The sequence below is a fragment of the Sciurus vulgaris genome, assembly GCF_902686455.1.
Source record: "Sciurus vulgaris genome assembly, chromosome: 8".
Classification (NCBI taxonomy): Eukaryota; Metazoa; Chordata; class Mammalia; order Rodentia; family Sciuridae; genus Sciurus; species Sciurus vulgaris.
Genome location: NC_136468.1, coordinates 118,497,936 through 118,514,697, shown reverse-complemented (window position 1 = coordinate 118,514,697; position 16,762 = coordinate 118,497,936). Strand labels below are relative to the sequence as shown.

Here is a 16,762-nt window from a genome sequence, read left to right as displayed (position 1 = left end):
AATATTAGGGGCAGCTTTCCAATAAGGGAAGAGCAAAGGCATTTGTGATGACTCAAGGTCACTTTCTGAGGTCATCAAGGGATGGTCTGTTTAAACTCTCAATAGGATACAATTTTCTTCAACACAAGCATCTTTCTCTGGCCAATGCACATGCACATGTACATATAAATACAAGAAAGGACTAAAGAACAAGAACAACAAAAACAAACTCAGGCTACCCAGGAACTATTTATGGCACATTTACCACACACCCAGCCATGGGATTGAAGTAGGGTGGTATGATTGGAAGAGAGGACATTGTCCTTGCCCTTAGAGAACTTAGGGTCTGACTAAGGGGACATGGCTCTTACCAGTGCAGTGACAACAGAACCTTTAGCAACTCAATCACAAAGTCTTGAGATTCTGCCTATTATCTCTCAAATCATTTCCCTCTCACTCCAACCATTACTGCCTCCATCTGGCCCCACTTGGACAATTTGTGTTCATCCTTCTGGCATCCATGCTGGGAAGCTCCCCTGACATGTGCAAGTGCTACCCATTCCCCGTAATGGATACGCCCCAATGAGATCCCTCAATACACCGTCAATTCTTCTCTCCCAACACTTTCTACACTTAGTGGTGCATGCCTGTTTCTTCAACTGGAATGCAAGCTTTACAAAAGGAATCATTCCTTTTACAATTTCTTGTTCCTTGCATCCAGCTCAGGGCTTCACACAAAGTGTCCAGAAAAGTTAGATAGAAGTAGAGGGAAATTGTGGTGGTCCAGCGAAAGAAGGGATCCAATCGTATAGAAATGACATGTGCAGTGGGAATAGCTGCTTGACAAAACCTCAGAGGTGAGTAATAATATGACTGGAATTCCCTTGGCATAACGGGGTTATAGAGGCACAGAAAGTTAAATAAAAGCTGGATCAGGGAGAGGAAAATTAAATTTTATTCAACCAAAGAGGAATACAATTTCTACAGACTCCCCAAAAACCTGGGATTTGGGTTTGAGTAAAATATCTTGATATGGGTGTGATTTAAAGAAAAAAGCCAACAACGTCACTTACATTCCATTCATCTGCTACAACAGCAATTCCCGAAGCTGCTGCTGTCCCAGCCAGGCCCACAAAGTGCCCACTGCCGATGTTACTGGCGAAGAGAGAGGCACCCATCTGGAAGGCGAGAGAAAAGACCAGGGTTCAGATGAAAAGATAGAACTCAGACTCCTTCAAATCCGAGAGCCGTTGACATGTTTCTGTCACTACTCTTTAGAGAAAGGGCTGGCAATCTGTGTTTCATGGACACTATTTCTCTGTGCTACCCATAAAGTGAAAAGTGTTTTTCATTTTTGAATAGTTAAAATAGTTACAAATAAAAAATATTTTCTGAAAATTGGAATATAAAATTCAAGTTCCAGTGCTCATCTGTAATTTTATGAGAACACAGTCATGCTCATTAGTTTACACATTTCCCATGGGTGCTTCTATGCTACAATGGCAGAGTTATATGAAATAGATTACATAGCTCATAAATAAGAAAATACTTAAAACCAGGCCTTTTTCAAAAGATATTTTTACTCATGCCTTAAGTGATCGTTAATCTATCTATTTAAAAGCGCTGACTTGAGCATGTCCTTGACTAAGAACTGCCAGACTTCCTGTCATTTCTTGCCCCCTTGAATCAGCAACAAGAACCCCAAAGTTGATTAGAAGGGAATTCCTCTCTATCCTTCTAGCACACATCCTCATTTTTATTATCTGTTCTTCTTCTCAAGATTGACAGATGAAGATAAATCCTCTCAATGAGCATAGATTAACGGCAGTTATGACCAAATAGAATGTGCGTTCCCAGGTTTTCAGAGCTCTCTAAAATCACTTCTTCTATTCAGATATTTGGGACCAGAGAAGTGATTGAGCTGACTTATGATTATGAAATTGATTGAACTTTGAATGTTTCACAAAATAATAGTAAGAAGGCAACGTCTGATTGGACACCCCAAATAACAATTGATATTCAGCTTACAACCTGTCTGTTTCATTAACCCTGGCCAGGTTATTTCCCAATCTCCATTTCCTCTGATACTATTTACATGAGTAAGCATATCTGTGAAAAATAATTTACTGAGCACTCACTTACAATCAGTTCTGACGCTCTTCAAGTTCATAGGGAAAAATATAGCTTCTGCTGAAATGGAAATCTGACTTGGGGGCCACATTAAAACCCAGAAGGAACACCCACTGGTCAAGAGTCAAAGAGGCATCTCCATTGGCACCATCACAGGGAACACAATCCACAATCAATAAGTGCATAGACAATAAGAAGTAGGCATTCAGGGCAAGAGAAGATTGAGTTGGGAGCAAGTTGGACATTGACAGGTGAGCAGAGAGGAGAGGCTCATTCAGACAAGAAGAACATCATTAGCTTAGGATTGGGAGCAATGTAGGAATGTGTGAAGAGAGTAAGAATGCAAGGCAGAAGATTATTTATGAAGATCAGGGAAAAAGCACATGAGGTATAACTAAATTCAGGGTCCTTAAATTCCAGACTTGGGGCTGGGGAGATAGCTCAGTCGGTAGAGTGCTTGCCTTGTAAGCACAAGGCCCTGGGTTCGATCCCCAACACCCAAAAAAAAAAAAGAAAAAAAAGAAATTCCAGACTAAACCTATTCACATAAATGGTGACTCTATCTTTCTCCAGAATTATAGGGCACACACATGAGGCCAGAAGTCTAAGAAAACAGCCAAACCACATCAGAAATGACCAATATTACACTGTTTTCTTTATTCAATCTTAAACACAACTATAGGAAATTCATCTCCACAAAACTCTGGCCCACTTACCGGAAACCAGGTCATATCTCGACCAGCCAGGAAGAAGCCTCCAACAGTGCTTCGGTTGGTCTTCAGCATCGCCTGAACAGAAAAGAAGACATATGAAGGTAAAAGAAATTGCAGAGGCACAAAAGACCCCGGAGACCCCTCTTCTGGTCAGGGTGCTGACACTGATGTTTTCAGCACTGCTACAGAGAAAAACAGTTTACTGGAAACTGTATTAAAACAAAAACAAAAATGTTGGAGGACTTCAAAAGTATAGGTTCATAAAAAGTTAGAACTGCTATGACTTTAATAATGCATATTTCTCAACTCCATTCTAGCTGCTCTGTTTAATTTCATGTATGAAAGCAATGTGAGGTATTCTTCCAACTTTTAAAGAAAATTTGCAGCCTTAATCTCATTCCTAAAATGATAGCATAAACATATATGAATTAAGTGTCCAACTCTCTAAGCCAGGAAGTGAAAATATCAAATAATTGTGATATAATAAAAATAACATCTTTGTTCATTATGCTAAACACTAGCAGAATAAGCCTGAAATGACAAGTGCTGACTGTTCAAACTATAGAGTTGATAAGAGAGAATAATTTATTCAGTAAAAGCACTATTTATGTCACACATCACATGCAAGAAGAATGATTCAAATAGAAAGAAAATGACATTATGAAAACTGTCCATATTATCTCAGTTTCTCATGTCGTACCTCTCCCACCCTGAGACATTTTCCCCCAACTCTGGTGCCCAACCTGAAGCCCATTGGAATCCCACATACCCACAGCCCAACAGCCATCACCACAATGAAGTAGACAACAATGACAGAAATATCCGCAGCATTTTGGATGCGCCCTGACAATGCAGGTACTTCTGGGGTTTCAGCCGTGGTGGTGGGGCTTAATGTGTTGGCCATGGCGACAGGTGGTTCTGTCCCTATCCCAAGGATGGCTCTTTTCTTTATGTAAGCACTAAGTTAATTATCAGCCTTAGCAGGTGGAGCAAGATATCAGTCAGTTCCTGGGCATGGGGACCTTTAAACCTCTCAGGCTCTGAGACCGTGGTCCTGTAGTGATCAGTGCTAGCCTAGGAAGACTGTGTAAAAGAGGGGTGAGGAGTCAGAAATGGGGAAAGAATTGGAAGTGGAGAGTAGGGTGTTCATTGAGGGGAAAGACAAGATATTTAAGGAAATTTTAGTAGTTCAAGTGATGGCCAAGGATAGCTACAAAGAACCAAGGAGGAGAGAAGTAGGAAGGGGAAAGGGCCAGAGAAGTTTAGGAGGGACAGAGGTGATGATTCCTTACAAAACAGATTATGACCAAAATATTTTATCCCTTGAGAGTGAAACTATTTATGCATTTCATGGGTTCCAAAGCCCCATACTTCTCTGGAACAGGTACAGTGATTGCTTTCACCTGACACATCAGGACACTGATAGCTCCCCTTAAGACTGTAAGGGTCCCAGGCAAATAAGGAAAAGTTGAAGTTATCACCCTAAAAACTTGGATAGGGCTGTTACTATGTTTATATTGTATTCTCTGGCAAGTAGTGAGGGTGAGCCCCTTTGTGTGTTTATAAATGTGATTGAATTTTCTCCTGAAACTTGGCAATTCATATTCCTTTGGTATTTTCTCACTGCATGTTTAATTTATCTTTCAAAAATATGATTGATCTATGCACATTCTTTCAATGACTTGAGATATTAACCATTTGTCTATTTTATATTGAAAAAACTTCGTAGTATTTCTTTTTTTTGTTTTTTTTTTGTTTTATTATTTTTATTTTTACAGACTGCATTTTGATTCACTTTACACTGTAAGGCCCCCAAAAAGGAAACCCCAACTCTGTCCCATGGATTGACGGCAACCCCAATCAACTGCAGGAGGCGTCACTTGATGCAAACCGCAAGAGGTGTTTATTCCAGCGCGCTGGGACCCGACTTGTGACTCACCCAGGAGTCCAGGAGTCGAGTCCCTAGCAGAAAATCTTGTAGGTTTATAAAGGCAGAGACCACACATCGGGAGGGGTCGCACATGAAAGGGAAAAGGGAAACAAAGCTGCCCAGAAATTTCAAAGGGGGTTTGGGTTAGCTGATAACATACAACATGCTTCACAATGTTTTACAACAGGGTGTAGATTCTGGTGTCTTAACTGCCTGAATACTATCTTGCTCCAATTACTCTTTTACTCTCTGTTTGGGGCTGTTTTCTGGAACAGCTTTAAGGGCTTTGTTCCCATTACTGGGAGGGAAACCTTAGGGAGTTGAGATAAAACAGACAGCTTAAAAAAAATGTCCATTCTTTCAACACAATTGGGGTACATCTTTTGATTTCTATGATTGTGCACAATGTAGATTCATACCATTCATGTAATCATACAAGTACACAAAGTAATGATGTCTGCCTCAGTCCACCATTTTTTATACTCCTGCCCCCCTCCTCCATCTCATTTCCCACTATGTAATCTAAAATTCCTTCATTCTTCTCTCACCCCCAACTCCCCACCCCTATGATATATCATCATCCACATATCAGGGAAAATGTTTGGCCTTTGTTTTTTTGGGATTGGCTTATTTTACTTAGCATGATATTCTCCAATTCCACCCATTTAGCTCCAAATGCCATAATATTATTCTTCTTTATGGCTGAAATTCCATTGTGTATATATACCACAGTTTCTTTATCCATTCATCTGTTGAAGGACATCTAGGTTGGTTCCACAATCCAGTATTGTGAACTGAACTGCTATAAACATTGAAGTGACTGTGTTACTGTAGTATGCTGATTTTAAGTATTTGGGGTATAAACTGAGGACTAGACAAAGGAGCCAAAAGCATACAATGGAGAAAAGACAGCCTGTTCAACAAATGGTGCTGGGAAAACTGGAAATCCATATGCAGTAAAATGAAATTAAACCAATATCTCTCGTCCTGCACAAAACTCAATTCAAAATGCATCAAGGACTTAGGAATTAGACCAGAGAACTTGCACCAAATAGAAAACAAAGTAGGTCTGACTCCTCATTATGTTGGCTTAGGATCAGACTTCCTTAACAACACTGCCAAAGCACAAGAAATGAAAGCAAAAATCAATAAATGAGATGGACTCAAACTGAAAAGCTTTTTCTCTGCAAAGGATACAATCAAGAATGTGAAGAGAGAGCCTGCAGAGTGGGAGGAAATCTTTTCCACACACACTTCAGATAGAGCACTTATCTCCAAAATTTATAAAGAACTTACAAAACTTTACACCAAAAATACAAAGAACCTAATCAATAAATGGGCCAAAGAACTGGAGAGACACTTTACAGAAGATATACCGGTGATTAATAAATAAATGAAACAGTGTTCAACATCTCTAGTAATTAGAGAAATGCAAATTAAAACAACTCTAAGATTTCATCTTAGTCCAATTAGAATGGCTGTTATCAAGAACACAAACAATAATAGATGTTGGTGTGGATGTGGGGAAAAAGGCACACTTTTACATTGCTCATGGAGTTGAAAATTGGTACAGCACTTCTGGAAAGCAGTTTACAGATTCCTCAGAAAACTTGGAATGGACCCACCCTTTGACCAAATTATCCCACTCTTTTTATTTATTAGAGCATTAAAATTATGCATAATATTTAGGTTCCTTTTGACAAAATCACACATGCAAGGAATTTGATTTCCATTCCCATTCCTCTCCCTTTTCCTCTCCTAATCCCTCCTTTTATTCTCCCTTCTCTACTCTACTAAACTTCCTTTCTTCTACATATGCATAAAGGTGAAATTCCTTTTGGTACTTTTATATGCAAATATAACACAATTTTCTTAAATTCATTCCATATTTCTTCCCCTTTCCCTTCCTTTGTCCCTCACCTTTGTTCTCCTTCTTCCATTCTGCTTATATTCTGTATCTCATTCCAGTCACAATGCAAAAGAACAATCAACAGATATATGAAAAAATGTTCAACATCTCTAGTAATAAGAGAAATGCAAATCAAAACTACCCTAAGATTCCATCTCACCCCAGTTAGAATGGTGATTATCAAGAACACAAGCAACAATAGGTGTGGGCCAGGATGTGGGGAAAAAGGTACACTCATACATTGCTGGTGGGGTTGCAAATTAGTGCAGCCACTCTGGAAAGCAGTGTGGAGATTCCTCAGAAAGCTTGGAATGGAACCACCATTTGACCCAGCTATCCCACTCCTTGGCCTTAAAATCAAAAGGACTTACTACAGTGATGCAGCCACATCAATGTTCATAGCTGCTCAATTCACAATAGCCAGATTGTGGAACCAACGTAGATGCCCTTCAGTTGATGAATGGATAAAGAAACTGTGGCATATATATACAATGGAATATTACTCTGCCATGAAGAATGATAAAATTATGGCATTTGCAGGCAAATGGATGAAATTGGAGAATATCATGCTAAGTGAGATAAGCCAATCTCAAAAAACTAAAGGACAAATGATCTCGCTGATAAGCGGATGAGGACATATAATGGGGGGTGGGAGGGTTTAGCATTAGGGTTAGGGTTAGGGTTAGGTTTAAGGTTAGGGATAAGGAGGGTGATAAGAATGGAGGAAGGAAGGACTGTATAGAGGGAAAAGAGGGGTGGGAGGGGTGGGGGGAAGGGAAAAAATAACAGTATGAATCAAACAACATTACCCTATGTAAATTTATGATTACACAAATGGTATGCCTTGACTCCATGTACAAATAGAGAAACAACATGTATCCCATTTGTTTACAATAAAAAAATGCAAAAGAACACAAAAAATAGTAATTTCTGGAAAACGTGTGTGGAAAAGCTACACTCTTAACAATTTTGGTGGGACTGCAAAATAGTACAACCACTTTGAAAAGCAACATGGAGATACCTCAATAACTAGAAATGGAATCTCCATATGAGTCAGCTATCCCACTTCTCATGATTTAACCAAAAGAAGTAAAATTAACATACTATAATGACATAGCCATTTCAATATTTATAGCACCACAATCCACAATAACCAAATTATGGAATCTTCAAAGTGCTGTGAACAGATGTGTGGATCAAGAAAATGTGGTATATATACACAATAGCATCTCACTCAGTCATAAAGAATAAAATAATGGAGGTTTCAAGATGGCGGCCTAGAGGGTGGCTACATTTCATGTTGCTCCAGGACTCAGGATTCAAAACAGGAGATACTGAGACACTTGCGACCAACTCAAAGCAGCCGGGTGACTCTCACCTGTTGGGAAGGCGTCCCAGATGGGACGGTGGTCCCTGAACGCAGGAAACTTTGTGAAGTAGAGCTGCCAGTGAGACGCCCCTCCCCCCACTGGAGCAGTGAACTCCGACAACTGGGAGTGCCGTAAAGGAGGCCGCTCAGCACAGCGCTGGGACTCGGAGCAACCACTGGGGCTCCGTGGCTGCCCAGGGGAGGAGTGGCGAGGAGAGCTGTGTGGACTCAGAACACCGGGGACTGCCCTGAGGAGGAGGAGGAGGAACGTGGCCCCTTGGATTCAGAGTGACTGCGCCAGAGCTACAGGCGGTTGCCAGAGGAGAAGCTGCGCGGTGAGCTGTTTGGACTCAGAATGACTGCTTCTGAACCTCGGGGCCTGCCCTGAGGACGAGGAGGAGGAAGAGGAACGCGGCCGCTTGGATTCGGAGTGACTACACCAGAGCTACAGGCGGTTGCCAGAGGAGGGGCTGCGTGGTGAGCGGTTTGAACTCAGACCACTTCTGAGCCACGGGGCCTGCCGGAGGAGTAGGAGGAGGAGGAGGAGGAGCGCGGCGGGACATTTGGACTCGCAGTGACTGCATTAGCGCTCCAGGCGGCTGCTCAGAGGAGAAGGTGAGTGGTGAGTTGTTTGGACTTAAAGTGACAGCGCCTGAACACAGGGGGGCTGCCTGGAGGAGAAGCGTGGTGGGTCGCTTGGTCTCGAGTGGCCGCACCAGAGCTCCGGGCGGTTGCCCAGAGGACCCGTGCAGCGGGTCACGTGAATTCAGAGCAACTCAGAGCGACGGCTTCTGAACACCCGGGGGATTATCTGGAGAAGGAGGAGGAACGGGGAGGGTCACTTGGACTCGGAGTGATTGATTGCCCAGGGCTATGGGTGGTTGGAGGGAGGTGGAGGCACGCAGTGAGTTTCTTGAACTCCTAGTGACCGCACCGGAATACTAGGCGGCTGTCTGGAGGAAGAGGCGTGTGGCGGGTCTCTGGGAATCAGAGCGATTGTACGGGGCCCCAGGTGGCTGCTCAGAGGAGGGGCCGCATAGCCAGGCGATTAGGTGCAGAGCAGGGTCCCAGGATCTAGGAGGCTTCTTGGTGGAAGACCCACACAGAGACAGGCTTAGGGCGGAGCGAAGGTTCCAGGACTGCGGGCAGATTCTCTGAGGAGGGGCAGCCTAAGGAGATTCATCTGCGAAGGGTGAGGCTCCCAGGCCCAGGAGGTAGGGCCGGGCCCCTGGGAACTTTGCAGAGGAAGGCAGCCCAGCCCAGGTAGTAGCTGTAAATTGAGGGGAACCTCTAGGAGGGAACTCATCAGCGAGACCTCCCCACCGGGTGAGTCTTCCCTGCCAGGTGAGGTTTCCCCACAAGGACGGTAAAACCAGAGACTCAGGCCAAACAGGCCTTGCCTCAGCCTGCAGCCTAGGTCCCCTTTGGATGACCATTGGTCAACAAGTGGAGGCACTTCTGCCCACTAGCAGGGATTATACCCCACCTGAAGGCCACCACTCCTAGAGAGGCAGCTTCCTTGTGGAGCACCGCATTATCAACTTCCTCCAAGACTTCAGCCTACTGAAGGCTAAGGGGGCATATATATATAGAAATCTTCAGGGACATTGTAAGTCAATAGAGGAAATCTGCAATATCTCAGCGGCCCACTGATACCTGAACAATATGAGGAAACAAGGAAAGAAAATGCTGCAAACAAATCTAGATGTTACATCAATAAAACCCAATGACAGCATGGCAGAAGAAATGACAGAAAAGGAGTTCAGAATGTACATAATTAAAATGATCAGAGAAGCAAACAATGAGATGAAAGAGCAAATGCATGCACTGAATGATGAGATGAAAGAGCAAATGCAAGCATTGAATGATCACACCAATCGACAGTTAAAAGAGCAAATACAGGAAGCAAAAGATCATTTCAATAAAGAGTTAGAGATATTGAAAAAAAACCAAACAGAAATCCTTGACATGAAGGAAACAATAAACCAAATTAAGAACTCCATAGAAAGCATATCCAATAGGATAGAACACCTGGAAGACAGAACCTCAGACATTGAAGACAAAATATTTAACCTTGAAAACAAAGTTGAACAAACAGAGAAGATGGTAAGAAATCATGAACAGAATCTACAAGAACTATGGGATATCATGAAAAGGCCAAATTTAAGAATTATTGGGATTGAGGAAGGCATAGAGAAACAAGCCAAAGGAATGAACAATTTATTCAATGAAATAATATCAGAAAATTTCCCAAATCTGAACAATGAAATGGAAAATCAAGTTCAAGAGGCTCATAGGACTCCAAATACACAAAATTAGAAGGCACACCAAGGCACATTATAATGAAAATAACGAACATACAAAATAAAGACAGAATTTTAAAGGCTGTGAGAGAAAAGAACCAAATTACATTCAGGGGGAAACCAATACGGATATCAGCAGATTTTTCAATCCAGACCCTAAAAGCTAGAAGGGCCTGGAACAACATTTTTCAAGCCCTGAAAGAAAATGGATGCCAACCAAGAATCTTATACCCAGCAAAACTTACCTTCAAATTTGACGATGAAATAAAATCCTTCCATGATAAACAAAAGCTAAAAGAATTTACAAAAAGAAATCCAGCATTACAGAACATTCTCAGCAAAATATTCCAGGAGGAAGAGATGAAAAACAAAGAAGCAAATCAGCAAAGGGAGGAATTATCCTAAAGGAATTGTCAAATAAAGGAGGAATGAAGTCGTGTCAAACAAATAAATAAAAATGAACCAAATGACCGGAAAACCAAATCATATCTCTATAATAACCCTGAATGTTAATGGCCTGAATTCATCAATCAAAAGACATAGACTGGCAGATTGGAGTAAAAAGAAAGATCCAACAATATGTTGCCTGCAAGAGACTCACCTCATGGAAAAAGATACCCATAGACTAAAGGTGAAAGGATGGGGAAAAACATACCATGCACATGGACTCAGCAAAAAAGCTGGAGTATCCATCCTCATTTCCGATAATGTGGACTTCAAGCCAAAGTTAGTCAAAAAGGATAAAGAAGGTCATTTCATACTGCATAAGGGAAGCATAAATCAGCAAGATATAACAATCATAAACATCTATGCCCCAAACAGTGGCTCATCCATGTATGTCAAACAAATCCTTCTCAATTTCAGAAACCAAATAGACCATAACACAATAATACTAGGTGATTTTAACACGCCTCTCTCACCACTGGACAGATCTTCCAGACAAAAATTGAGCAAAGAAACCATAGATCTCAATAACACAATCAATAATTTAGACTTAACGGACATTTATAGAATATACCATCCAACCAAGAGCGAATACACTTTCTTCTCAGCAGCACATGGATCCTTCTCTAAAATAGACCATATATTATGCCACAAAGCTAATGTTAGCAAATACAAGAAGATAGAGACACTACCTTGTATTCTATCAGATCATAATGGATTGAAGTTAGAAATAAATGAAAGAGTAAAACACAGAAACTATTCCAACATCTGGAGATTAAACAATATGCTATTATATGATGAATGGATAACAGAAGATATTAGGAAGGAAATTAAAAAATTCTTAGAGGAAAATGAGAACAAAGAAACATCATATCAAAATCTCTGGGACACTATGAAAGCAGTACTTAGAGGGAAATTTATTTCATGGAGCGCATTTAATAAAAGAAGTAAAACTCAACAAATAAACGACCTAACACTACAGCTCAAAGCCCTACAAAAAGAAGAACAGAACAGCACCAAAAGTAGTAGAAGACAGGAAATAGTTAAACTCAGAGCTGAAATCAATGAAATTGAAACAAAAGAAACAATACAAAAAATTGACAAAATAAATAGTTGGTTCTTCGAAAAAATAAACAAAATTGATAAACCTTTAGCCACACTAACAAAGAGAAGACGAGAGAAAACCCAAATCACTCAAATTCGGAATGAACAAGGAAATATCACAACAGACAGGATTGAAATACAAAACATAATTAGAAGCTATTTTGAAAATCTATACTCCAACAAAATAGAAAATTTCGAAGACATCAACAGGTTTCTAGAGACATATGAATTGCCTAAACTGAACGAGGAGGACATAAACAATTTAAATAGACCAATTTCAAGTACTGAAATAGAAGAAGTCATCAAAAGCCTACCAACAAAGAAAAGTCCGGGACCAGATGGGTTCTTAGCCGAGTTCTACAAAACCTTTAAAGAAGAGCTCATTCCAATACTTCTCAAAGTATTCCATAAAATAGAAGAGGAGGGAACCCTCCCAAACTCATTCTATGAAGCCAATATCACACTGACACCTAAACCAGACAGAGACTCATCAAGGAAAGAAAATTTCAGACCAATATCCTTAATGAACATCGACGCAAAAATTCTCAACAAAATTTTAGCAAATCGCATACAAAAACATATTAAAAAGATAGTGCACCATGATCAAGTGGGTTTCATCCCAGGGATGCAAGGTTGGTTCAACATCAGGAAATCAATAAATGTAATTCACCATATCAATAGACTTAAAGTCAAGAATCACATGATTATTTCAATAGATGCAGAAAAAGCATTTGATAAAATACAGCACCCCTTCATGCTCAAAACACTAGAAAAAATAGGGATAGTGGGAACATTTCTTAACATTGTAAAGGCCATTTATGCTAAGCCCATGGCTAATATCATTCTAAATGGTGAAAAACTGAAAGCATTCCCCCTAAAAACTGGAACAAGGCAGGGATGTCCTCTTTCACCACTTCTATTCAACATCGTTCTTGAGACTCTGGCCAGAGCAATTAGACAAACCAAAGAAATTAAAGGGATATGAATTGGAAAAGAAGAACTCAAACTATCCCTGTTCGCTGATGACATGATTATATATTTAGAGGAACCTGGAAATTCCACCAGAAAACTCTTAGAACTCATAAGTGAATTCAGTAAAGTAGCAGGTTACAAGATCAATGCCCATAAATCCAATGCATTTTTATACATAAGTGATGAATCTTCAGAAAGAGAAATTAGGAAAACTACCCCATTCACAATAGCTTCGAAAAAAATAAAATACTTGGGAATCAATCTCACAAAAGAGGTGAAAGACCTCTACAATGAGAACTATACAACACTAAAGAAAGAAATTAAAGAACACCTTAGAAGATGGAAAGATCTTCCATGTTCTTGGATAGGAAGAATTAATATTGTCAAAATGGCCATACTACCTAAAGTACAATACAAATTCAATGCAATTCCAATTAAAATCCCAATGACGTACCTTACAGAAATAGAGCAGGCAATTATGAAATTCATCTGGAAGAATAAGAAACCCAGAATAGCTAAAGCAATCCTTAGCAGGAAGAGTGAAACAGGGGGTATTGCAATACCAGATCTTCAACTCTACTACAAAGCAATAGTAACAAAAACGGCATGGTATTGGTACCAAAATAGAAATGTAGATCAATGGTACAGAATAGAGGATACGGACACAAACCCAAATAAATACAATTTTTTCATACTAGACAAAGGTGCCAAAAATATGCAATGGAGAAAAGATAGCCTCTTCAACAAATGGTGCTGGGAGAATTGGAAATCCATATGCAACAGAATGAAACTAAACCCATATCTCTCACCATGCACGAAACTAAACTCAAAATGGATCAAGGACCTCGGAATCAGACCAGAGACCCTGCAGATTATAGAAGAAAAAGTAGGTCCAAATCTTCAACTTGTTGGTCTAGGACCAGACTTCCTTAACAGGACTCCCATAGCACAAGAAATAAAAGCTAGAATCAACCACTGGGATAGATTCAAACTAAAAAGCTTTCTCTCAGCAAAGGAAACTATCAGCAATGCGAAGAAAGAGCCTACAGAGTGGGAGAATATCTTTGCCAATCATACTTCAGATAGAGCACTAATCTCCAGAATCTATAAGGAACTCAAAATACTCTACTCCAAGAATTCAAATAATCCAGTCGACAAATGGGCTAAGGAAATGAATAGACACTTCACAGAAGAAGATCTACAAGCAATCAACAAACATATGGAAAAATGTTCAACATCTCTAGTAATAAGAGAAATGCAAATCAAAACCACCCTAAGATTCCATCTCACCCCAATTAGAATGGCAATTATCAAGAATACGAGCAACAACAGGTGTTAGCGAGGATGTGGGGAGAAAGGTACACTCATACATTGCTGGTGGGGCTGCAAATTAGTGCAGCCACTCTGGAAAGCAGTGTGGAGATTCCTTAGAAAACTTGGAATGGACCCTCCATTTGACCCAGCTATCCCACTCCTTGGCCTATACCCAAAGGACTTAAAATCAGCATACTACAGAGATACAGCCACATCAATGTTCATAGCTGCTCAATTCACAATAGCCAGACTGTGGAACCAACTTAGATGCCCTTTAATTGATGAGTGGATAAAGAAACTGTGGTGTATATACACAATGGAATATTACTCAGCCATGAAGAATGATAAAATTATGGCATTTGCAGGCAAATGGATGAAATTGGAGAATATCATGCTAAGTGCGATAAGCCAATCTCAAAAAGCCAAAGGACGAATGATATCGCTAATAAGTGGAGGATGACACATAATGGGGGGGAGGGAAGTGTTAGTGTTAGGGTTAGAGTTAGGGTTAGGGAGGGGGGCAAGTATGGAGGAAGGAAGTACTGTATAGAGGGTAAAGAGGGTTGGGAGGGGTGGGGGGAAGGAAAAAAATAACAGAATGAATCAAACAACATTACTCTATGTAAATTTATGATTATACAAATGGTATGCCTTTACTCCATGTACAAACAGAGAAACAACATGTATCCCATTTGTTTACAATAAAAAAATAAAAATAAATAAATAAAAGAATAAAATAATGGCATTTGCCAGTAAATGGATGCAAATGAAGAAAATCTTGCTAAGTGAAATAAGCCAATCCCAAAAAAATCAAAGGCCAAATGTTCTCTCTGATATGTCGATACTAACACATAATAAGGGGGGCATCAGGAATGAATAGAAATTCATTAGAGTAGACAAAAGGGAATGAAGGGAAGGGAGAGGGGATGGGAATAGGAAAAACTATAGAATAAGTTGGACATAACTTTTCTATGTTCATATGTGAATACATGACCAGTAAAATGCCATATCATGTACAATCACAAGAACGGGATTCTATAGAATAAGTTATACTCCATGTGTGTATAATACGTTGAAATATACTCTATTGTAATGTATATCTAAAGAGAACAAGAAAAAAATGATTTAAAAATAAGAAAGAAGAAAATGGGAGAAAAAGGGTCTGGGAGCTGAGTTTGGTGGTGCAGGACTATATTTCAAGTGACTCAGGAACCTGAGGCAGAAAGATCATGAGCTCAAAGCCAGCCTAAGCAACTTAGGGAGACCCTGTCTCTCAACAAAAATTTAAAAAGGGCCAGGGAGAAATTTAAAAAGAACAAGGTGGGATCTGCCTGTGCCAGACATTCGTTGCTGAGAGTCCCCCGGTGCTCAACCCACACCAGGGTCAGCAGCTCAGAGCCAGCAGCCCTTTGCCACCTCCTTACAGCACCCTCAGACCACCCCAAAGTCTCCGCTGCAGCTCCAGCACCACACAGCCACCCGCCATGATGACCACATTCCCCTCGCAGGTGCGCCAGAATTACCACCAGGACTCAGAGGCCGCCATCAACCGCCAGGTCAACCTGGAGCTCTACTCCTCCTATATCTACTTGTCCATGTCTTACTACTTTGATGGTGGTGATGTGGCTTTGAAGAACTTGCCAAATACTTTCTTCACCAATCTCATGAGGAGAGGGAATGTGCTGAGAAACTGATGAAGCTGCAGAACCAACAAGGTGGCTGAATCTTCCTTCAGAATATCAAGAAACCAGACGGTGGTGACTGGGAAAGTGGGCTCAATTCAATGGAATGTGCTTTGCACATGGAGAAAAGTGTGAATCAGTCACTTCTGGAACTGCACAAACTGGCTACTGACAAAAATGACTCCCACTTGTGTGACTTCATTGAGACTCATTACCTGAATGAGCAGGTGAAATCCATCAAAGAATTGGGTGACCATGTAACCAACTTGTACAAGATGGGAGCCCCAGAATCTGGCATGGCAGAGTATCTCTTTGACAAGCACACACTGGGAGATGGTGATAATGAGAGCTAAACCTTAGGCTGACTTCCCCATAGCTGTGGAAGTGACTTCCCTGGTCACCAAGGCAGTGCATGCATGTTGGGGTTACCTTCACCTTTTCTATAAACTGTACCAAAACAACCACTTCCGTTCTTTAATTTGTACCAGGGTTGGGGATGTGACTCTGTAGTTAAGTGGCCCTGAATTCAATCCCCAGTACAAAAAAAAAAAAAAAAAAACTCATTTTGACCATTTTGTGAAAGGAAGACATTGCTGATTGTCTCCAGGACACTGTATCTGCTTTTGACTCCGTTCATGGGGATGCTCTGGAATCTGCCAAATATGAATCCTCTAGATTTTTACTTAGGGGTGTGGATTGTGACTGAAGAAGAGGTCTATAGTGTTTGGGATTTTGAAAGAATGGAGTGTATGTGTTAAAGGGATAGCTGTAAAAGTTAAGGGGAGAACAAATAAACAGGAAAGTACACAGCTTGGCATACAGCAAGAAGTGGCTCCCATGGGAAATTCAGTTCAGTTTTATTATCTACTCCAGGGTTATATCATGTTTCATTAGTGTAGTTAACTTTGCATAT

At 40.6% G+C, this 16,762-nt stretch overlaps 1 protein-coding gene and 1 pseudogene across 2 annotated transcripts in view; one reads left to right on the top strand and one right to left on the bottom strand.

The window, feature by feature from the left end:
- Positions 1 to 3,726, bottom strand: part of LOC306667237 (solute carrier family 5 member 4) — a gene marked incomplete at its 5' end in the record, with an annotated part of 59,253 nt that extends 55,527 nt beyond the window's left edge. Inside the window, 3 exons of the mRNA XM_079149713.1 lie at positions 1,053 to 1,157; positions 2,826 to 2,897; positions 3,592 to 3,726. Of these exons, the coding sequence (XP_079005839.1) occupies positions 1,053 to 1,157; positions 2,826 to 2,897; positions 3,592 to 3,726 (312 nt within the window). The remainder of the gene's footprint in view (positions 1 to 1,052; positions 1,158 to 2,825; positions 2,898 to 3,591) is intronic.
- Positions 3,727 to 15,611: 11,885 nt separating this feature from the next.
- LOC306668832 (ferritin heavy chain-like) lies at positions 15,612 to 16,330 on the top strand (annotated as a pseudogene). The gene has a single exon. The product of its transcript is annotated as a ferritin heavy chain-like (transcript).
- The last annotated feature ends 432 nt before the right edge of the window (positions 16,331 to 16,762 follow it).